The 22,010-nt window shown below is 50.9% G+C and overlaps 1 protein-coding gene across 1 annotated transcript; it reads left to right on the top strand.

The window, feature by feature from the left end:
- The first annotated feature begins 1,552 nt into the window (after positions 1–1,552).
- WNT2B (Wnt family member 2B) lies at positions 1,553–13,276 on the top strand. The gene is made up of 5 exons (XM_028102176.1): positions 1,553–1,740; positions 7,534–7,754; positions 8,792–9,069; positions 9,523–9,787; positions 13,047–13,276. Exons 1-5 carry the CDS (start codon positions 1,553–1,555, stop codon positions 13,274–13,276), a joined length of 1,182 nt encoding a protein of 393 aa, XP_027957977.1.
- The last annotated feature ends 8,734 nt before the right edge of the window (positions 13,277–22,010 follow it).

Here is a 22,010-nt window from a genome sequence, read left to right as displayed (position 1 = left end):
TAGTTTAGATAAATCCCGGGGAGAGGCACGAAAGACACCTGGGAATGAGGGGCTAGGCAGAAGAAACTGAGGCTGGAGAAGAGGTCAGGGCCATTCCCCAGGCACACTCTCCAAGTTGTAAGGCCAGGGCTTTAAAAAACTTTTTGCATCTCGGTGAGGGCCACTCTGACCCCAAAGGTTCTATGTGCCTGCCTGGTGAGTGCCAGGAGAGAAGAGCGGTGTCGCTTTCAGCAGTCGGCACCTCCCCACCTCTTCCTGATTTACCACGCCCCGGGGCGCTGTGCTGGGGCTGGGTGGCGGAGGGGGTGAGGGGGAGGTGGGGAGGAGGAAGGATGGAAAGACGAAGGGGAGAAATGGCTCCGGGGCTCCCACTCTCTCAGCAGGACCCCCCACCCTGGCCTCTGGTTCGGGAAAGCCGCCCAGCTGTTTCTGATTCTTTCATACTTGCAGCCCCGCCCGAGGGGGTGGGGGACCGAGGGAGCCGGGAGAGACTTAGTCCTGCTGAGGCCGGGCGGTAAAAAGGGCGGGGAGTCCCTGTCCGGTCCGCAGGTGTGCCCCCTCGCTTCCGCCTTCGATTCCCGGTCCACAGGCCAGAGGGAAGCATCGGGGCCGGGCAGGCCGGTGGGAGCCATGTCTAAACATTGTTTAGGGGCAGGGGTTGCCGCGGGCAGTGTGGGTCGGAGGAACGAGGAGCAGCAAGCCCTAGATGAGATAAGCCCCTACCTGAAGCCGGCTGCCTAAGGCGCCCCAGTTTGGCAGCGCTGAAAGGGAGTTAAGATCCTCCCGCAACTCCCGGTGGCAGAGGTTCTACCCATTTCACAGAAGCGCAAGGACCGAGAGAGGACCGAGGAAATGAGTGCATCCTTCGTGGCTCAGCTCCAGTGTCACTGGAGGTTAGAGGACAGGGGGAAGTGTCTGCAGCACCCCCCCCCATTCTGCGCTCCAGGCCATCACCCACGGAAGTTGAGTTTGCCGCATGAAGGGCGCTAGGACCCGGTGGCGCGGCGTCGGCCGGGACTGGGCGCTGAGGGCTCCGAAGGGCGCCCCCGCGCCCTGTCGCGTCCCGCCGGAGCAGGTGGGGGCGCGGCGCGGTGGTGCGCGGAGCGCCGAGGGGCGGAGGCGGCCGCCACACCTCGGGCGCTGCGGAGCGCCCGGGGCTGGCGCGGGCGGAGCCGCCCAGAGGGCCGCGCGTGTCCCCGGCTTCGGCCCCGCCCCGCGCCGTCCAATGAGAGCCCGCGGCCGAGAGGCTGTCCGCACACTCTGCCCGCAGCCCCACTCCGCGCCGCCGACCCCCTGACACCGCGCCCAGCGCCGGGGCAGCGCGTCCCGGACCCCGAGCTTGGCGCGCCCCCGTCGGCTTCCGGACCCCGTTCCTTGCGCCCCTCTCCGGGACCCTGCGCCCCGGCTCCTGGACTCCAGGTGCCCCTGGGTCCCCGGCCAGCGGCGAGCCCTATGGCCCCCCAGGGGGGTGAGGTGGGAGCAGCCTGAGTACCCCGAGCCGGTGCCCCGTCCACGCCCCTCCGGGCCGCGCGGCGGGAGTCATCGGGGAGCTATGCTGAAGCCGGGTAGTGCGGAGGAAGCCGCGCAGCTCCCCCCTCGGCGCACCCGCGCCCCTGTCCCCGCGCTCGCGCCAGGACCCGCGGCCCCCGACGGCTCTCGGGCTTCGGCCCGCCTCGGTCTTGCCTGCCCGCTGCTGCTGCTGCTGCTGACGCTGCCGGCCCGCGTAGACACATCCTGGTGGTGAGCGCGGCTCTCGGGGTGGGGAGGGTGAGGCGCTGGGTCAGAGGCCGGCCGGAGGCGCCCAGAGGCAATACGCAGCTCCTGGCATCAGCTGCTCAGGAGACCAGGCTTTCGCTTCGACGGAGTAGGAGACGATCCGAGCAGGACTGTCACCGAAGTCGCGGAGTGTGTGGGGGGAGGTGGGTGGATAGGTGTGCCGCTCGCCCAGCGAGGTGGGCCCTGGGCATTCGGAGCAAGGACGCCCGGTGGTCGAGGCTTCCCAGACTCTCGTGTGCTGGGCCCGCTCCAGTTCAGCTCAGTCCTCTTAGGGGCAAAAGCTACTTTCCAGGTTTCTCGCAGGGTGGATTCAAGGAACCAGTCGCCCATCTGGGGGGCCTTGGGTGGCCGTCCAAAGGACCCTCTGATCGCCTACGGTCGCCCCCCCTGAGAAGTGGAGAAAAGCGCAGCTAGCAAGGGCGCACGGGCCTCTCGCTCGTCCACCCCACCCGGGAACGCAGTAAGACTTCGGGGAGGCTGCGGCACGCAGCGCAAGGTTCAGAAATGGAATCAAGGCAAAAATACTCCATTAACTCCCACAATTAAAACAAACAAAACACTTGGGTTTGCATAATTTTGGCGTTTGTCTTCAGCGTCAGCTTTGAGGAGGTTACTTCGAACCTTGATATCCCTCTCTTCTTCCTTTTTCTTCCCCTAGATGACCACCCTCTCTCTTCCATCTCTCTCCCCTCTTCTGGAGTCCCACAGTATTAAGAGACCCTCCCCTCAGATTTCTTGCAGGCCTGAGACTCCAGACACTTCACAAGAGGGCAGATGAGGCAAAAGGCATTAAACACCCACTGGATGTCTGTTCTTCTCCGAATCCTCCTGCCGCGCGCCACCCCCTCACCCCCAGCCCTAGATGGCATTCATCTTTTTCTCTCAGGAGAAAGAGCTGCTCTCCCTCCTCCCCTACCTTCTGGGGGGGGGGCGTTAAGGGGGGGGGTCGTTGGACTGAGAAAAGACAGTCTTCTCATCTTTCCTCTCTACTGACCCCCCCCCAACCAAACTGGCCTCAGACTGGGCTCTTGCCCCTCCCTACCCATGCAGTGCCCCCTTCCTTTCCTTACTCTGCCCCTCCCCCCACCCTCCCCACCACAAAGAGGGGTCTCTCCTCCCCTTGCACCCTGTGGCTTTTCTCCTCTAGACTTGGAATCTTGGCTAGAAGGGTGAGGGGTGGCTGGCTGAGGGGCCAGCAAGCTTGGGCTGCAGATTCCTATCATTTCAAGATGCGTTGCTCTCCATCCCCACCCCCCACCCCCCATTTTCCTGTTTCAGAAAAATCTCTCTTTTGGATCTTTTTAATCTCTGCAGTGTTGGGGAAGGCAAGGGAGGGGGTTCTGGATGGGGGAGAAGGGAGGCCCGTATCTTACATCTGGCTTGAAACATTCTTTTAGGAAGGGAAATAGAAGAAGGGACGACAAGGAGAAAAGCCTTTCAACAGAGCCACCCTCTACCGCCAGGGGCTCAGTTTGGCTGGGGATTTGTGTGTTCAGTGGCCCGATGGAGAGAGGATGAAGTGACCACTGCCCATCTTTATCCATCCCGGATGACAGTTTGCCTTTAGGGACTCTTGATTGCTTCTTACCAGTTTGGGAGGTAGTTTGGGGACGACTTGGTGTTTAGGTGAGGAAGCGTCACTCTGCTAATTTCAGCATCCTGGTAGTGCTTCCTAAGGACCCAACTAGCGTGCTTCTCGGTCCCCAAATGCTACTTGGCTACTCCCTCTCCTTTCCTTTCTCCCTTCTACTACTCTCACCCCACGTGGTTCACATTAAATATTTTGGGAAAACTCTGGGTAGAAGAGCTAGAGCGGGGCAAGCCAGTGATACAGAGGGATTCAGCAGTCCCAGTGAAAGCGAGGAAGGCAGCAACGGATCCAGGACAGGGAGTGAGTGCAGAGATCATTTCAATCTCCTTGTGTCACACCTGTCACAGCTGTAGGCCCCAGATGACTGCCTCAGTGGTCATCACTTCTGAGATAAAGTGGAAAGCTGCTTTCTAAAGGCAGGTCAGGCCCCCAAGGTGATTCTCTCTTTCCTTTAGGAAAAAAACCCCCAGCAAGATTGATATTCTGTCCAAACCCTGGAAGAGATGCCTGTTGACTCTGTGTGTGTGTCCGTGTTCCAGTCCAGAGCAGAGGGTCATCACTATCGCCAGCTAACAGTCTGATCTTCCCCACGGCCCTTCCCTTACTCTCCAGTCACTCCTTCCCTCTCCCCACCTCTCACTGGAGGAGGAAACAGATGGTCTCTTCTTATTCTGTGATAAACAGAACAAGAAATGGGCTCCTCGCCTGTGCTTCCCTGTTCCATTTTGCATTCTGCAGGGAGCTCGATGTAGGGAATCCCACGAGCCGGACAGTGTTCGAGGATTCACGAAGGGAGAGGGACAGAGTGGTATCATAATACAGCATTATTGTTGCCAACAACGACTGCCATTTCACGAGCCTTTACTAAGCTCTGGACACTACAGCTAAGTACCTTATGAGCATCAGCTTCTTCAATCCCCGGAGTAATCCAGGGAGGTAGATACTATTATTATCCCCGTTTCACACATTAAGACAATGAGGGCTAGGAGGTGAGTGGTAAGAGACTTGCCCAAGTGCACACCAGTTTTGGAGCTAGATTGCTCTATTCCTGGTTAAGCACTGTATGTCTCTCTTGCTCTTGGGATGAAAATGAGCTTGAGCTTTGGAATCAGATGTCCTTGGTTCAGCTGGTTGTCCTCTGACTAGCCCTGATGGACAGAGCTTGGTGTTATCACTTACACTCCCTGAACCTCGGTTTCTTCATCTGTAAAATGGAGATCTCTCTCTGTCTCGTAGGATTTTTGTTAAGGAAAACGTTTTATCAACTGTAAAGCACCACATAAATGTTGTGGTATAGAGAGGTCCAGGGAGGGTAATAGTTTTATCCCCGCATTCAAAGCCCTGTGTGGGCTGGGCTGAATTGTGTACACTAGGGACTGTAAGAGGGGAAATGAAAAGAGGATCCCTGGCCTCATTAAAAAGACACAAATATAAAACATCTGCAAATAGGCTGGCAATGTCAACAGGAGTGAGGCTGTAATTAAAATGAAGTTTATGGCCAGCTAGGGGGAAAAGAGAGTTGGCGGTAAATCAGAGCGGTTAGGTGTTTATTCAACAAACAGTTATTAAGTATCTCCTATGTGCCAGACACTGTTCTAGGTTCTGGGGATAGCAAAGTGAACAAAACAGACAAAAATCCCTGCCTTCGTGGAACAGGGTGTCTGAATCACCTGGGGATGTTGGTAAAAAGGCAGATTCTGATTCAGTAGGCCGGGGGTGGGGCCCAAGGCTCTGCATTTCTAACAGATCCCCAGATGATGCCAATATTGCTGTTCTTTATTGGGGCCACACTTTGAGAAGCAAGGGGCTAGAATAGGGTATGAGTCACTCTGTCAAAGGAAGGGATGTGAATTGGTCAAAAGCAGGTGTAGGGAGCATTCTGGGGCAGGAAGCCGGGAAGGAAGTGAAAACTTCTGAAAGGGAAAACAGAGCTGGAGTCAGGGGCATTTCGCCCCCTCTTACCAGCCAATGAGCTGGGGGGTGCCTTAAACATCTCTGTGCCCTAACAGCTGAGCTCCATGCTTGGCACACGGTAGGCATTCTGCAGGCATGTGTTGAATTGAGAGGGGGCTCAGGCTCAGTTTTATTGGAGGCCCCCACACCAACTACAAGGGCCTGACCACTGGCCCGCAGGCAAGCACCGTGCTCTGCAGAATCTTAGTGGGGTACTTAGTGCAGCTACTTAGAGGGGTATGGGTGGTTGTGGAGAAACAATTATCTTCCTGTCTTAGATACTGATGTTCCCACGCTCAGTGAGGATGTAACAAGAAGGACCAATGTGGGCTGCAGCAGAATGGATTTAAGTCAGACCACAGGAAGGACTTTTTGCCAGAGTTTGGCCTGCCCCACTCCAGACTGTCTCATGAGGGCTGGATTACTGGTCTCCCGTTCCCATCCAACCCCCCTCTTTCCAAGCCCCAGTAAAAAAAAAAAAAAAACAAACAAACACCCATTGCTTAGAGCAGTACTTGGGTTGAACTGGGGAAGCAGAACGGTGGTGAGACAGGGACGAACTCCAATTCCAACGGTCTCGATTCTCCAAACAAAGCACCGCGGCAGTGGGTGTAACTCCAGGCTGTGCGTCAGGCGGCCTTTTCCGGCCTGGCCCAGCCCGGGGTGTTTATTTTGTTTGTTCCTGGAAGCTATTGCCCTGATGGACAGTGCTGCTGGGGACGCTGATTCCATGGGATTTGTCAGTGGTGGGCCAGCCCTCTCCCTGTTCCCCGGGGACAGATGGGCCCCATCAGCCCTGCTCAGCTCCAGAAGAGGCAAGCATCAGCCCTCCTGGTGTTTGTTTGAGTTGGTGTCACCAGCGGTGACCTAGTTTGTGGGTGAGGGCCGGGTGCGTGAATGTGGGTGGGGGGGGGAGGCGGAGGGGGACATAGAGCCCAGGGCGGTCCAGCTTTTCCCCTCTCCACACTGGCTGCCTTCTGTTCTCCTCACCCACTTCTAGGCTCATTTTTGGGATCTTTCCCAAACCACAGGCTCGCTCATTCACAGACCAAACCAAATCTTTTCAGCCTGTAGCAGCAACTGCCTTCCTTGACCCCCACCTGTTCAGAGAAGGGGACAAAGGTATCCCTTTGATGTGTTAGGAGAGCAGAGAATCCCCAGCAAGCCAAGGAAGGTGCTAGGTGTTGGGAGAGACAGCCAGGCAGTGAGAAGTGGATGAATGGGTCAGATCTCATTTGGTGGCCTTGTGGGGAGAAAAGGTCACGATGCAGTCCTGTCTTCTCTGAAACGTTCTTCCCAAGGCTCGCGGTGGAGTCCAGGGCTAAGAGCGTTTGAGTGAAGAGAAAATATTGCCTTGAGAAATTTGGGAGTGACTCTAGCAAGCCAGCTAACTTTTAGTAGCCCACCCCAATTGACCTCCTTACAATTGCTTGAATTAGGTGGACTGGGGACTGGAATATGGGGAGGGTCACCCCTGTTGCTCCCACTGCTAACAGCCCTCTGCCCATGCAGGTTCACCCAGGACATCATCCCTTATAGGTTGGGGAGGAGGATTTCAAAGACTCATTAGTGAAGAAAGGCCGTGGGACCTAGAAATAAAGGGAACAGGGAGGAAATCTGTGTGTGGGGGGGTCTTCCTCCCCAGACCTCAGGACTGGGGGTGAGCAGTTTTAGCTACACAGATCTGACTAGAGCTGTAAGCATTCCTCACAGCTGCCCACTATGTCTCTTCCCACTGGCCCCTCCCTGTCTCCATCCTTCTCCCCCAAACCATGTCTTCATGGACCAGCCATGCAGGACGTGCCTCACATGTGGGTGTAAGAGTGTTGTCTCAGACTCTTGTTTTGTTGGTTTATTTTTCTCTGAGGCTCTTAATGTTTATTAAATAAACAGGCAATGGGTTTGTGTGACATGCCCACGGCTTCTATGTATGTGACACATGCCTGGCCCGTGTTCTGCAAGTGTGTGTCACTTTGGCCTCTGCCTGGGGAGCGGGTGATGGTGAGAGACCACTCAGTGACTCTCTGCAACTGCGTAACCATTTCTCCAGAGCTTGTGGGGGAAAGCTGCACCCGTTGGCCTCCGGGAATGTGGGCTGGAGGAGGGGAAGGAACCTCTTCAAGTTCTGAATGCCAAACCTCTCCCCTCCTGATCCCTCTCCCAAGGCAGGAAAAGGACCAGGCTGCTCTGACAGGGCCATCTCCACCTTGCAGGTACATCGGGGCCCTGGGGGCCCGAGTGATCTGTGACAATATCCCTGGCCTGGTGAGCCGGCAGCGGCAGCTGTGCCAGCGGTACCCAGACATCATGCGCTCGGTGGGCGAGGGCGCCCGAGAATGGATCCGGGAGTGTCAGCACCAGTTCCGCCACCACCGCTGGAACTGCACCACGCTGGACCGGGACCACACTGTCTTTGGTCGCGTCATGCTCCGAAGTAGGGGCCTCTTCCACCCTGCCCACCTGCTTCCCTTTCTGTGCCCGGGGTCAGGGGTGGGGGGGTAGGCATGATCCCCCTCCCCTCTCCTCCACACTGCCTCATCATCAGAGAGACGGTTGAGGGCGGAGCCCAGGAGATGGCTGGGAACCGACCCTCAGTACCTGAGAGATGTAGGCAGGGACCCCTCTAAATTCCAGGGTTCTGGGATGATGGCACAAAGGTACAGCGTTCCCTGGCCCCTCCTTCTCCCTTCTTCCCTTTCCCTCCCGTCCCCAAGCCCAGCCTGGATGTGGGGCTGAGGACTGGGAATGGCTGCTCTGTTCTTACTGCCACCATCACTACCCTCACCCCAATCCTCACCCCAACCCTCCCAACACTCCAGTAATGGCGGCAAGGGATAAACAGAAAGGTGATATGTAAATATTTGGAGAGTTGGCGGCTTGGCCCCAGCTCAGCAAAAAAGCTAAGCCGAGCTAGACAATAAACTAGGAGAAAGGGAACGAGATGGGAATCTGGCAGTGTCTGGGGGACAGGGGTGATGAGTCATCAATCGCCAAGAGCAGGATGGGAAGGAAGCAGGCCGGGGAAAGTAGCAGGTCTCCCCAGACAGGCTGACCCCTGGGCTGGGGTCTCTATTGTAGGGGAACTGTCCAGCAGAGTAGGCCTGAAAAGGCCTGGAATGTGGACTGAGGCAGGCTTAGCTGAGCCATCCCCTCTGTGGGAGAGGATGACTCACTGTGAAACGTTTCAATGGATGGACCCAGGGAGTTTGGAAGAAGGCAAGAGTACAGGTCAGCCCAAGAGGTCAGATGTACAAAGAAGCGGATAGAGAGTGGTGAGGGCTGAGGTGAAGAGGTCAGATACTCTGGGGAGTGCTCTTGGAAGGGAAGGGTGCCTTGAATAAAGGGGGTACAGGAGTTGCTCTGGGAAAGACAAGAAGAGAGGAGGCTGTAGAGTTGGGGGTTGCGCGGGCTGAACAAGGGGACAGACGTGGGCCTCTCTGCTGAACCCTACTTCTCCCTTTGTCTCTGCAGGCAGCCGGGAGGCAGCATTTGTATATGCCATCTCGTCAGCGGGGGTGGTCCATGCTATCACCCGTGCCTGTAGCCAGGGTGAACTGAGTGTGTGCAGCTGTGACCCCTACACCCGTGGCCGACACCATGACCAACGTGGGGATTTTGACTGGGGTGGCTGCAGTGACAACATCCACTACGGTGTTCGCTTTGCCAAGGCCTTTGTGGATGCCAAGGAAAAGAGGCTTAAGGATGCCCGGGCCCTCATGAACTTACATAACAACCGCTGTGGTCGCACGGTCAGTACTCATGTCTATGCACATACGTTCATGTCTGCTGGGGGTGACCAGGGTGTGTGATCATGGACTGAAGGCGAAGGTGGAAGCACTGAAGGTTTCTGGATCACTTCCAAAGACCCCAACCCCCATGGCATTGGAGCAGTAAATGCAAGGGAGCTCGGGAATGCCTAGATTCAACCAGGTGCATAATGTGTCTTCACATAGGTGGAAAGAAGGGAAAGGTAGAGAAAAGAGGGGAAGAAGTTCCAGGAAGGATTCATGGGAGATGAGATTCTTGAATTTGGTCAGGAAGAATGGGTGGGATCTGATAGGGGGAGAAAACAGCCAATGGCCCTTCTGTCCAGCCTAGGCCAGGTCTGGCAGATGTCAGAGCGCTCCTGATTTTAGCCCCGGGGAGGACTAAAAAGTGCCCTGACTGGCTGCCTCTCCCTCACCTGCTTCCCCACCATCCAGGCCGTGCGGCGGTTTCTGAAGCTCGAGTGTAAGTGCCATGGCGTGAGTGGCTCCTGTACTCTGCGCACCTGCTGGCGTGCGCTCTCAGACTTCCGCCGCACGGGTGATTACCTCCGGCGGCGCTATGATGGCGCCGTGCAGGTGACAGCAACCCAGGATGGCGCCAACTTCACAGCAGCCCGCCAGGGCTATCGCCGTGCCACCCGGACTGACCTCGTCTACTTTGATAACTCCCCAGACTACTGTGTCTTGGACAAGGCTGCAGGTGAGTAAGGAAAGCAGGTAGGGACATGGAGCCTCCAGCTCTTGGTGCAGGCAGCCCTGGTTAATCACGGTGTGGTCGGCCTCGGGAGTCAGGGAAGTGGTACTGTGGGAGGAGTCGGTCTCCTCCCGACATGAACACCTTATAATGAGATTGGTGGTGAATGCCTCAGTCCACCAGTCCCAGGGCTGCCCAAACAGGGGAGAGGTCATCTGTCACTCCTTTCTATCCCCAGCATCTGGGGTACAGTAGGTACTATGCAGGGAATGTTTAAATGAGTCACCTGTTTTCCATAGCAAGCAATGGGTGGGCTGAACAGAAGAACCATGTGATGGAGCCCTAAGTCTCTGGCTCTTTACAGCCTAGCTAAAGAAATGAGATGTAACAGGGAGACAAATGCAACTGCAAAAGACAGATGACTGGAGAAGTCCAGAAAAGCTTATTTGAAAATGTGGAACTTAAGCTCTTTCTTGAAGTGTAGGGATTACCTGGACAGCCTAGAGAGAAGAACAGGCAGAGAAGCAGAGTGGCAAGTGGGAAAGTGCACGATCATTCTAGGAACCGAGAACTCAGATTAATCTGACTCAGTGAAGGTTTGGGATGGGGAGACGAGAAGTAGATAGATGGGTTCGGATCAGACCGTGAGTGGCCTTGAAAGGCTGTATCCAGTGTGCTGCCATTGAAGATTCAAAAATGGAATTGGGGAGGGGCGCCTGGGTGGCTCAGTCGTTAAGCGTCTGCCTTCGGCTCAGGTCAGGGTCCCAGGGTCCTGGGATCGAGCCCCGCATCGGGCTCCCTGCTCCGCGGGAAGCCTGCTTCTCCCTCTCCCACCCCCTCTGCTTGTGTTCCCTCTCTCGCCGTGTCTCTCTCTGTGAAATAAATAAAATTAAAAAAAAAAAAGAAATTTAGTTAATCTTCTAAAAAAAAAAATGGAATTAGGGAAGCAAGGAAAGAGGAGATCCCAGCAGGGCTAACCATTAGCAGAAAGCAGCAAATTGTTTTTCAATCCGTTCCAGATACTTATGGGGGAATTCTTGGGGATGCTGGAGGTTGATATGCTATTGCCCCCACAGAGTAGAAGTCACCATCTTGGCTCATATTTCAGGTTCAGACAGGTTAGACTAGGAACAACCTGCTGTGCAAAAGAACAGCTCTTCCCCTGGTCTGTCATGGGCTCCCAGGCTCTTGTCTGTAGACTTGGCACTCAGGCCTTGGGTGAGATAGAGCCAGAGACCTCAGCTGTCTTCAGTTCTGTTTGTGTTCACCCAACACGGTCATTCCTGGTGAGTCGAGTGGCTCAGAGCAAAACTGGGCACAGAAAGAGGGTGGGGCTTCACCCAAGTAACACAGAAAGTAGTTTGTGTCCTTTGGATGGTGCTAGGAGGAAAAGGGTGGAAAGAGCCCTTCCAATTCTCCCAGTGATGTCCTGCCGCTAGGTATGTTTTCTTCCTACATGATGCAATTCAGAGGACTACTCTCTGAATGTCTTGAAATAACTCCATAACATCTGAGGTGTAAGCCTAGGCTGCCATACCTAAAATGCACCTTTGGGGTAGGATCTTTGGAGTTAGAAGGGAGGATGGGTCATGTATGCGTTGGTTTTCCTCGGAGGCATAAAATTAAGTCTCATAAAACCCGAAGTGGGGTCTGGAATTCAAAGGGTATAAGTCATCCCACAAGGGAGTAAGGATCCAGAAATTCCCTCCAAAGCAGTCCTGTCCAGTTGAACTTTCTGTAGTGATAGAAATGTTCTACATCTGTGCCTTCCAATACGGTAGCCACTTAACCACATGGGATTACTGAGTATCTGAAATGTAGCTAGTGTGCCTGAGAAACAAAGTTTTAAATTGTACTTAATTTTAGTTAATTTAAATCTAGATGATTACATGTGGCTAGTGGCTATTACACTGGACAGCTCAGCTCCAGTCTATAGAAGAGGCTTTGGGTGCACAAGAGAAGGACTTAAGCCCCAGCCCTTGGAGTTAGGAGAATAACAGAGAGAGTAGAACTAGTTAGGTCACAGGCCAGAGGAGTGGCCTCCTAACATTTTGGGTTGTATATTCCTGTCGTTAAAAAATTCTTGGGAGTAATTCTTTAGAGGTATGCCTCTAAAATGTGGATATTTACTTATAACAGATAGATATATTCCACTGTATTAATATGTACATTATAAATTATAACATAGAAAGTAGAGATTTTATGCTTATGAGATAAAAAACAAATATAGAAGTTCTAAGTTCTAGCATTTTCTTTGCATATGGCAGTAGAATGTGCAGCCTACTGTGAGAGAATCAGTCTGTTCCCCTTCTTCAGCCCCCAGGTCAGTTAATGTTCCATCTCTGGGGAAACTCTAGGATAGATACTTTCTAGGGTCCATCCCATCCAAAATTCTATGATTTTATGATCTGTTGTCAGGATCTCTTTTGCTAAAATCAGTCAGAAGGAAGTCCTGAGCATTCTCTGTGCAGGGGGATAACATCATCCTTACCCTTCAAGTGTTCCTACTGTAGGGGGCAAGGGATATTCCGTAGGAATTCCATAGGGATATGCTTCTGGGCAGTCATGCTAATCAGTTTGCCTCCTCAGTTGAACAGAGATTATAGACATAGTGTACAATCCACTCAGTTAGATGCTATTATTATGCCTATTTTCATAGGAGAAGACTGAAGTCCAGAGAGATTAACTACCTTGCGAAATCACATAGCTAGGATGTGGCGGAGCTGGAATTTAAACTTGGACAATCTGACAATAAGGCCTGTGCTTTTTAATGGCCATACTATACTACTTCCCTGTATGGTACAACTTAATAAAATATCAACTAAGGACCAAAATACTAACAAATGGTAGCTGGATCAGAGTTGTGGCAAGACTTCTTGGAAAAGATAAATTATAGGCTAAGTTTTTTTTTGTTTTGTTTTTTTAACTTTTTAGTATGGACAACTTCAAACACAGAGAGCCCTTACCCAGCTTTAACAGTTGGGAGCATTTTAAGGCCAGGTCTTGAAAGAGATACGGAACCATGTATTGGCGGGGGGTCGGGGGGTTGTTGCAGGTGAAGTCAATGGTCTTTGGGGAGCCTTGATGGTGGGAAGAAGCCAGGCTGGTACAGAGGGAAGCAACGAGATGGTCATTTTGGCTAGTTGGGCATATTTTCAGGAAAAGGGATTCTTTATGGTTTCCTCGTGAGGATGTGGGTAAGGGAACCCAGAGCAGCTGAAGGAAGAGGTAGCTTGGTTCTCACTCTCTCTCTTCCCCAACCCAGGTTCCCTAGGCACTGCGGGCCGTGTCTGCAGCAAGACATCTAAAGGGACGGATGGTTGCGAAATCATGTGCTGTGGCCGAGGGTATGACACAACTCGAGTCACCCGTGTCACCCAGTGTGAGTGCAAATTCCACTGGTGCTGTGCAGTGCGATGCAAGGAGTGCAGAAACACTGTGGACGTCCACACTTGCAAGGCCCCCAAGAAGGCAGAGTGGCTGGACCAGACCTGAACATAGAAATACCTCACTCATCCCTCTACTTCAAACCTCCTGACTCAAAAGCACAAGATCTTTGCATGCACACCTTCCTCTACCCTCAACTCTGGGCTGCTACAGTTTCTATTTAAGGACTTGGAGAGTAATCCAGAAGGACTCTGGTGTCCTTACTGGTTCCTTAGCCCTGGGAAGGAGTTGACAGGGGATCTAAGAAATTGAATGGCTCCCTGACTGCCTCCTCGGGAGGTTAGAAGGGAGAGTGGAAGAGGGAGGGGTCTTCAGAGTGATAGAAGTTGCACTAAAGCACATGGTCAAGGCTCATCTTTCCTTTCCTTTGCACCGGCTTCCTAACACTTCTTGTGTGTGCAAGAGGAAGGGTACCTGGGGAGAGCTTCTTTGTGTTCCTACCTGACTGAGGGGAGATGGGACAGAGATGAAACCACATCTCTTCCCTGGGTCAGTTTGAGCAGACTGCCTGGTACCCCCAAAGAAACTCTTAGGCTACAACCTTCTTCCATTATCAAGAGTCTGGGATTGCTAGATAAGAGTTAGCCATAGTGGACAAGGTTCCATTCACATGCTCATAGGTTTATAAACTGCTGTATTTTGTAGGGGAAAAAAATTATATAACTATATAAACATACATTCTCGTCCAATCTCCCGCCTCTTTTCAACCTATATCAGACAGCATGTTGCTCACTCGCCTCTTACTCTACTTGCTGCCTGTTCAAACCAAGTGGCATGTAGTGGTTCTTATGCCTAACAGATCACTAGAATACCCTGGAACACTCCCGAGAAAGAGTGATTTAGTAAGCCTGCCTAGGCCTTGGGATTTGATTTTTTTTTTTTTTTTAAGTTCCTATGCATTATTCTAGAGGTCAGCCAGGTTTGGGAAATACTCAGTAAAAGGTATGAGACTCATGAGGGGTGGGAGAGGGTAGCAGGTCTGATCTCAAGGGCCCCACATGAGGCATCAGTGTATACTAGGCAGGTATAGTAGGCAGGGATCTCTGGCTTGGGCAATTTTTAGGAGAGGATCCTGGTCTTCAAAGCTGGGAATGGAAGCCAGTGGCTACAGAGGGAAGGAGAGCTGGGGCTTGGGGCCAAAACGGTAAACAGCTCAGAAAGCAGCCTTTCCCCATTTATTCAACAATTTTTTTTTTTTTTTTTTTTAGTGGCTCTCCAAGTCCTGGTGATTATTACTCTTCACACCATCTTTGGCTTAAATAGGGCAGTTCCTTCTATGTTACTACCCGCTGCCTAACTAAGCTTGCAGTAGAGGAGTCTCCAGGGATGGCAGACTTAGTAAGCTAGAGGCTAGGACATGGGAGTCCCCAAACCGTCCTGTCCTGTTTTTATGTGACTCGGACAATGGCTATCTCTTGCCTGGTGATACTGTAAAAGACCAAAGCGGCATAGAAATTTGCAGTCATGACAGACCTGGGTTAAAATCACAGCTGTGCCATTTACTGTTTTTGATACTTTGAGCAAGATACCCACATTCTCTGAGCCTTTATCGTCTCCTCTGTAAAGCGAGGTTACAAACCTATCTCAGATATTGAGTTTTAATTATGTCCCCCATTCCAGCCATCGGACACTCTTACCAAAGTCCCTAACTGGTCTAGCCCATCATGATGTTTCTTAGAACCTCCCATTTAGAAGTGTATTGACAGCAGGCTGTAGATTAAGGGGCCTACACAAGGAATTCTGAGTATAGGCACCCCCCCTCCTTTCCAAGTTCCTCTCCAACAGCCCTTGGGGTCCTCACGTGTTTGTGGCGCAGCTTCACTCTGCACAGGCAGCAGAAGGATGGGGGAGCCAGAGCTCTGGGCCATGGGGGCAGATTTATTTGGATGATAGGACTAATATTTGTGTAACCTGCTGAGACCTGTGTGGGAGAGTTTAGGGTGGTTTTTCTTTTGGTGAGGGGTTTGCTCCGGTTTCACATCCATTAACACAAAACATGAGCTAGTCAGGGCCCTTGTGGTCTGCGGTAAGGGGATTCCTGTGGAGAAATGGGACTGAGTGAGTCAGGCCAGGGGAATGTCTTCCTTGCAGAGTGGATAACTGATGAGCCAATGGTGGGATTAGGGAGGGGGAAATGGGAGGGGAAGAGAAGAGCTTCTGACATCTTGAGCTGGGATTAGGAGGAAGAAAGCCTTGGAGTAGTGGAAAGGTAAGGGGGTCATAGTCAGTCTGAATCAAGACTAGAGCTGCAGGAATTGACATAAGGGTACTGTCTTTGGGTAGAGCCTCGGGTCCGAGTCCGCCCCTACTCACAAGAATGCCCAGGTTACCGCATAAAGGATAGCTAGACCTTCCTGGGACTTCAACCCAAGTTCACTCTGCCTGTGCTCTGTCACCTATTCCTTTTCAGTTCTTACCCCGTGGAAGGAACTGAGCCTCTTCTGGCATCTCATACTGCTCTGTGCTTCTCCTGGGTTCCAAACTGTAGTTCGTTCCTGTAAATGGTTAAGAGCAAGCTGGCCAGAAAGTGACATGTATGAACAGTGGGGCGGACAGCGAGAGAAAAGAGGTCCATGTGAGCCCTACTGTTGAGGCTATGTGGTCCCAAGAAGGAATGATGGCCAAACAATTACTTTTTCCTCTTATTTCTTAGCTTGCCTCTGCGTTCCGATTGGCTTTGGACAACGGGCATCCATTCCGCAATAAACAAACAAATTTTATGTGGAACAAGCAGCAAAAGGAGAACTGCATTTGGTGCAGTCAGGGCTCCATTTAGTTCTGCTGCCACCCACTCACGGCCTCTAACCCCCACCCCCCCGCACTCCTCCTCTGGTCAGTATAGGTCTGTCCCTCTGGCAGCAGTCCCTTCGCCCCTCTCCTCTCTGACACTCCTTCGTGTCGGTCCTCCTCTCTTCTAACTTTCAATATTTAGTAGAATGCATTGCAGAAAGTGCCATTTGGATACAAAGTTAGCTTCAAAGACATGATCTCTATCCTTTAAAGGTCTTAGCCTCTTTTAGAGAAGGCACATGGTTGAAATACCTCGGCTGCAGAGCCCGTGGCCAGTTTCCCTCATGTACAAGTAAGAACGCCAGCCTGAACCTAGTCCTGCATGTAAGAGCCAACTTCTGTGATTGCTAGCCTTGAATAACAGCGCTGACCCATATGCTTTCTTAGAATGATGCTGGAAAAAATGAAATCAGGGACTCGGATTATTTAAAAAAATTAAACACTGCCTGGCCCTGAACGTCTGTTTGCAAAAAGTCTTGTAGGTCTGACTCGTGACCACTTACAGCCTCGTTTCTCTTCCTCCCTATTGCAGAGAGTAATTTCTTCTCCTTTTTCTCACCTCCCTTAGCAAGAACACCAACCACTAAAGTCTTTTGCCAAATTCTCGGACCCACTCAGGACATTGGTGTCTACATGGCTTAATATAAGAGAGATAATCAGGATTTTTCTTTTTTCTTCAGCCTTTCTGAGATTTTTAAATGCCCTCAGTGGTCATAGGGCAGAAGCCCAAGGGAGGCCGCCAGGGAGAGTATGTTTCTCATCCCTGGGAGGCCGTCAGCCTAGCTCCTGCAGCCAAATTACAGCACCAGAGAATAATGTGATGCATTCCTGGGCAGGTCCGTGGGACCCTGGGCGCCTGGGCCTTGTGGAGAGAGGTGCCAGACACAGAGCTCTCCGTAAGCAATCCTGCAGAGCCGCCCCCTGGGTGCAGAAATGAAATACGGGAGAGCTTCACATTACACGGAGACCTGTAGCTCACACCTGGTTATTGATGGCCTTGGTGGAGGCCTCTGCCCCCACCCTCCACTTGGGAACTGCCTGCTACTACGGGGGTTGGGCACCTTTGAAGCAATGTGGGAAAACAAGAAAGAGATGCTTCCTTTCCACTCTTTGCTCCTCCTGTGAGCCTGCGCACAACGGGGAGGAAATGCACACACATGAGCTGCGCTTCTGTGCACATACACATAGCTTCTCCCAGGCTGCAGCAGAGTTCTAGTCCGCCTCCCTCTCCCCGACAATAAAACAAGCAACTGGATTTCAATCAAATCCTTCAAAAGTCATACCAACTTCAGGGATTCAGCCATCACCAAGGAACGTTAAAAAGTTCCATTATCAATACGCAAGCAGCTGTGCAGTTTGGGGACTGGTATTCCCCTGAGAAGTAGCAGCGAAAGGATGCAGAAAAGGCATGGAGAGGAGAGATCAACAGGAGACAATTGCCACCCAAGCAGAATGGCTAGGACTGTGGGACTTCTCATGGCTGGTTCATGCTGGAGATAGTGCAATTTGTGCCCTGTGTGCTAAGGATGATGGGGCAGCCTCCTAGGACTGCACGAGGTACAATTACCAAGTCTGCGGCCCAAGACCTGTTGTTTTTGACTTTTATTCAGTTAGAAAACAGGATAGCTTTGGGTTCCAGAGATAATGTCCATAAGAGAGAGGTCCTGGAGAGGAGCAAGCAGTGACTTTTCTAGGGTAAATATGTCACAGCTGCTGCACTGAACTGAGCTTTCCTAGAAGCTGTTAATCTCTTTGGGTGACTGGCAGGTTTCAGGCAATAGCCAGTGGAGTGTCAATAATGTGCCTGTCCCCGACCCCGAAGCTCAAAGTGATAGAAGAGAGGGAGAGTTTTTAAGTACATTTTTCCACTTCCCATTCATGGCTTAACTTATCCCTGAGCATCTTTGGGGCTCTTCCTCATTTACTGAAGACATTTTAGTCACCCTGGAGTTTAGAAAGCAAGGGAAGCATTCTGCCCCTGACCCCTTAACTCTGAACTACTGTGTGCTCACTTCCGTTCTTGCCTATGAGGCTATAGGTGGAGCAGCTAGACATAGATGTTCTCTTTCTTTGACCAAAAGGAGCTGAAATCTGGTGACTTTACTTCACCACCACCAGCCCCTGTACGCAGGCCTGACCAAACAGAAAGGCTAAACTGAGTGAAGAAAAAGGGAAGACCAGGTAATCCACAGCTGTCCCATTGACAACTGTCTGGGTGGGGTTCCTGGAGAATAACTGTGATGTTCATGAGAAGCATTTTCAAGGACGAAATGCTCTAACATATACCTAATTTTCACACCTACCCTGTGAGGCAGGAGACATTCTCACTGCACAGGTGCTGTTCAGAAAGGCTCAGTGATCCGTCCGAGGTCAGGTGATACGGAGTGGCGCAGACAGAACTCAAGTCCGGGGTTTCTCACTTCAAACCCTGTGTGTTCTCCTCAAAGACTGAGACTACCTCAGGCTGGGAGGGCCAGAGTCCCAGCCCCTTCGGAACAGAAATGGATACAAAATATTCGAGGAGAGTATAGGTGAGCAGAATTTACAACAGGAACAGTCTACGCCTTCCTTCACCACATCAACGAATCCCCTGTCATTTTGGCCACTATTTCCATCGCCACAAAATGATCACTACACTATGCAGTCTGCATTTAATCAACCCTGGCTCCTAGCACTTTCTATTCCTTTTTTTCTTCTTCAGATTAACACTTTAACCATTTGTTTTAATTTTATCTAGTTCTTTTAAAGTGATGCTAAGCGCAAAGAGAATGAGTAGTCCTGAGAAGCTGTGAGCGGAAACTGTTAAGGCTTTGGGCTTCTAAAGTATGTATTAGAATTTCCTTTGAGATTTCACTCTTTTTAAAAAAAACAAAAACAAAAACAAAAAACGCTGTCAACTCCTGCGCTAGGAAGGTAAGAACAGGGAATGAGAGTGCTAAAAACCTGTCCTATCCCAGGCCAGATGCCTACTCAAGGCCTGGCGAAAGTCCTGGGACCTCTAGCTGAGACAAGTCATTTATCTACACCAAGGCAAGGAGAATCCACCCTGCAGAGAAACCCCTATGAGACGAGGCAGACAACAGATTTTTACTTGATCAAAAACTTTTGCTGCTCTCAACCCCCCTCCTCCCACCCTCATTCAAAATCTGGACTTCTGTTTAGGTCCAAGACAGTGAGACAAAGCAGCTCCAAGAGAGGATGTGTGCAAGGGGAACCCTTCCCTGTTCAACCCTGGAATGCATTCCTTCAGAAACCGCGTACGCCTGCACATACCCTACCGATCCCACTCCTGCACTCCAACTGTGAAGGCAGAAGGGAGAACTGCAGGAACACAATGTTCATCCATCACAGACCCAGGCCCCCACTTGAGCTAGGGGAAGGACACCTCGTGAAAACAGTCTACCTAGAGTCAGGATCTGTCCCAGAGCAAACCTTACTTTGTGGTCCATCGATCTTGGCTCTCACAGCTCTCCCTGCTCCCCACCCCCACTGCCTCCGCATGTGGGCTCAGAAGTCATCATCTAAAGAATTCCACTGCTCACCTCCTGCATAGCAGCACAGCCCCATGAGGCCGCACACCAGATGGAGGGGATAAAAGTACGAGGTCATGGCTTCTAGCAAGAGGCTTTTTCTAAAACTAACCCTGACTCCTGGAAAAGAGGCAGAGCAGGAGAGTGTCGGGTGAGCTGCTGACGACAGCAGCTTCATGGGTCTTGTGTGAAAAGGAAGGACAAAGCCTTCATTAAAAATTTCCCTGCTCCTGTCTCCAGACCTATTTCTGATCCCACATCTACTCCTTGAAGGCGTCTGAGTAGAATGCAGAGACTGCCAAGCCGAAGGGTTAAATCCTTCCCATTTGTCGGGGCCTCTTCAGCAGGCTGCCACACACATGCTGAGGTGGAGGCCCAGCCCTGAACACGTGGCCTGTTCCTCCAGGCAGTCAGCTATGATGTAAAGGGAAAAGGTGGGGAAGGCGGACTAGAACTCTGGGGAAATTGAGAAGGCCATGGCCTTCAAAACGCTTGTATGTAATAGACAAAGACAAGGGTATACAGGAAACTCATCATTCCTCGGATCATTATGCCTGTTGGGTGACAAGCTACACAGGCAACAATCACAAAGGAAAAACAGTTCGAGGAATGGACTGAGAAACAGAAGTCTCCAAATACAGCAATCCAGCGGAGGCCATGCAGCACCCTTTCTACAGGGGTGACTTCTGAGTTGGAGTTTTAAAAGATAAGGGATGGACTGGTGGAGGGGAGTCAGAGAAGGCGGTCTACAGCGAAGGAACTGCTATGCGCTGAGACGTAGAAGCAAGAATGTGCAAGCAATATATAAGGAATTTCAAGCCGGTACATATTATATACACCAGGGACGACCGAGAAATGAGAATGCTGAGATAAGGGCTGAACTAACGTGAGCTAGCTGCATGCGCCTCACTGTCACATGGTGCAGAGCCCCTGCAGGGCTGCAAAGCATCTTGATCTATGTCCATCAACGCCGGGGCACCGATGGGAAAGCACAGGGATGAGTCCGTTTGTTACATGTACAGGGACGAAAAGAGAGCTACACTGTACATAACAAATGCTAAGTGTTAATGACAACTCACTAGCATTTGAGGTTCTAGACTAAATAAGAGATGTGAAATATTCTGTCCACAATTGTGATGCATTAATGGAGGCTTACAGGCCCAGACGCTTGGCATAAATTCAGCCAAACTCTTAAGAAATTACAATGTAAAAAAGGAATAATTTAAAATTAAAAATATGTGGTTCTTTCCCTCACTCTCCACCTTAGAATTTGACAGGCCTCGATGTCCCGTTTGACATATGGAACCTTGTGGTGAGCAGATTCATCATATGTGAGGCCACAGTGAATGGGAGGAGAGTGATGAAAGAGCTTTAGGGACCGCAAAACCAGTTCACTGATAAGGGAGAAGACAGGTCTTGTGCACTACAAGCTGCTAGACAGAGTGACTGCCAAAAACAAGAGACAGATTCCGATTTCCTAACTTCCAGTTAGGTCGTTGGCTTCTTGCATCATGAAGGTAAAAACAGAGCTATCTACCAGGCTCCTGTCCTACTTCCTTACTGAGCTTTCTTAATTTTTGAGGACAAAAATCACAAGGACAACCCATTCTTCCACAGCACTCTCCTTGTGCTTCTCTTTCAGAAACAGAATAAGTTGACCCTTGCACAACACAGGTTTGAAGTGCATAGGTCCACTTCTACGCAGATTCGTTTTATAAACACAGTGCAGTACTGGAAATGTATTTGTTTCTCTTCCTGATGACTTTCTTAATAACATTTTCTTAATTATAAGAATACAGTATATAATAATACAACAGACAATATGTGTGTTAACTGTTTATGTTGATGAGGGTTCTGGTCAACATTAAGTTTATGGGGAGTCAAAAGTCATAAGTGGATTTTTGACCGTACAGAAGGTCAGTGCCCGTAACTCCTATGTCGTTCAAGGGTCAACTATATTAGAATACACACACACACACACCACTGAATAAGCCAAAAGGTGAACAGTATCCTAAGTGTTTGCTTTACTTAACTGGCACAATTTGGTGCTGGGAGGCAGCCACTTACACAGTGACAGCATTTGTTGGTATCATCTTAGTTTTTTCCTCCTTCCCTAGGCAGTTTATAAAAGGTGATTTCTGAAACCTTTCACAATAGAAAAGCTCAAGGGTTTACATTCAACTGTGACACCACTATGAATTCACTAAGAGGCATGTTTCAGGTTGCACTATAATTTCCCTATGTAACATAAACCCACAGAATCTGACATAAGCCGATTGCTCATGCTGGTTATTTTATTTACATTTCTGAATGGAAAGGATCTCAATACTCATAAAATATCTAACTGACTTATTATTTTTCATCTGTTCTCCCAGAGCAGCTAGTATAAAATGGACATCGAGATAGAAGTCTCAACTTGTATGACTGGTTAAACGACCAAAGAAAAGTTATTGCTCAAAAGC

The sequence above is a fragment of the Eumetopias jubatus genome, unplaced genomic scaffold, assembly GCF_037043125.1.
Source record: "Eumetopias jubatus isolate StellerSeaLion01/CBP00866 unplaced genomic scaffold, mEumJub1_p1.0 scaffold_4, whole genome shotgun sequence".
In the NCBI taxonomy this organism is placed as follows: domain Eukaryota; kingdom Metazoa; phylum Chordata; class Mammalia; order Carnivora; family Otariidae; genus Eumetopias; species Eumetopias jubatus.
Note: the sequence above shows the minus strand (reverse complement) of the source record. Positions and strands in the feature narration are given on the sequence as shown.

What these genes read in the sequence shown, in the direction of transcription:
- WNT2B (XM_028102176.1), top strand. Translation starts at nt 1,553, where the DNA reads ATGCTGAAGCCGGGTAGTGCGGAGGAAGCCGCGCAGCTCCCCCCTCGG. An exon ending in TGGTCGCGTCATGCTCCGAA is followed by an intron (nt 7,755 to 8,791) that starts GTAGGGGCCTCT and finishes TTGTCTCTGCAG; the next exon opens with GCAGCCGGGAGGCAGCATTT. An exon ending in TGTCTTGGACAAGGCTGCAG is followed by an intron (nt 9,788 to 13,046) that starts GTGAGTAAGGAA and finishes TCCCCAACCCAG; the next exon opens with GTTCCCTAGGCACTGCGGGC.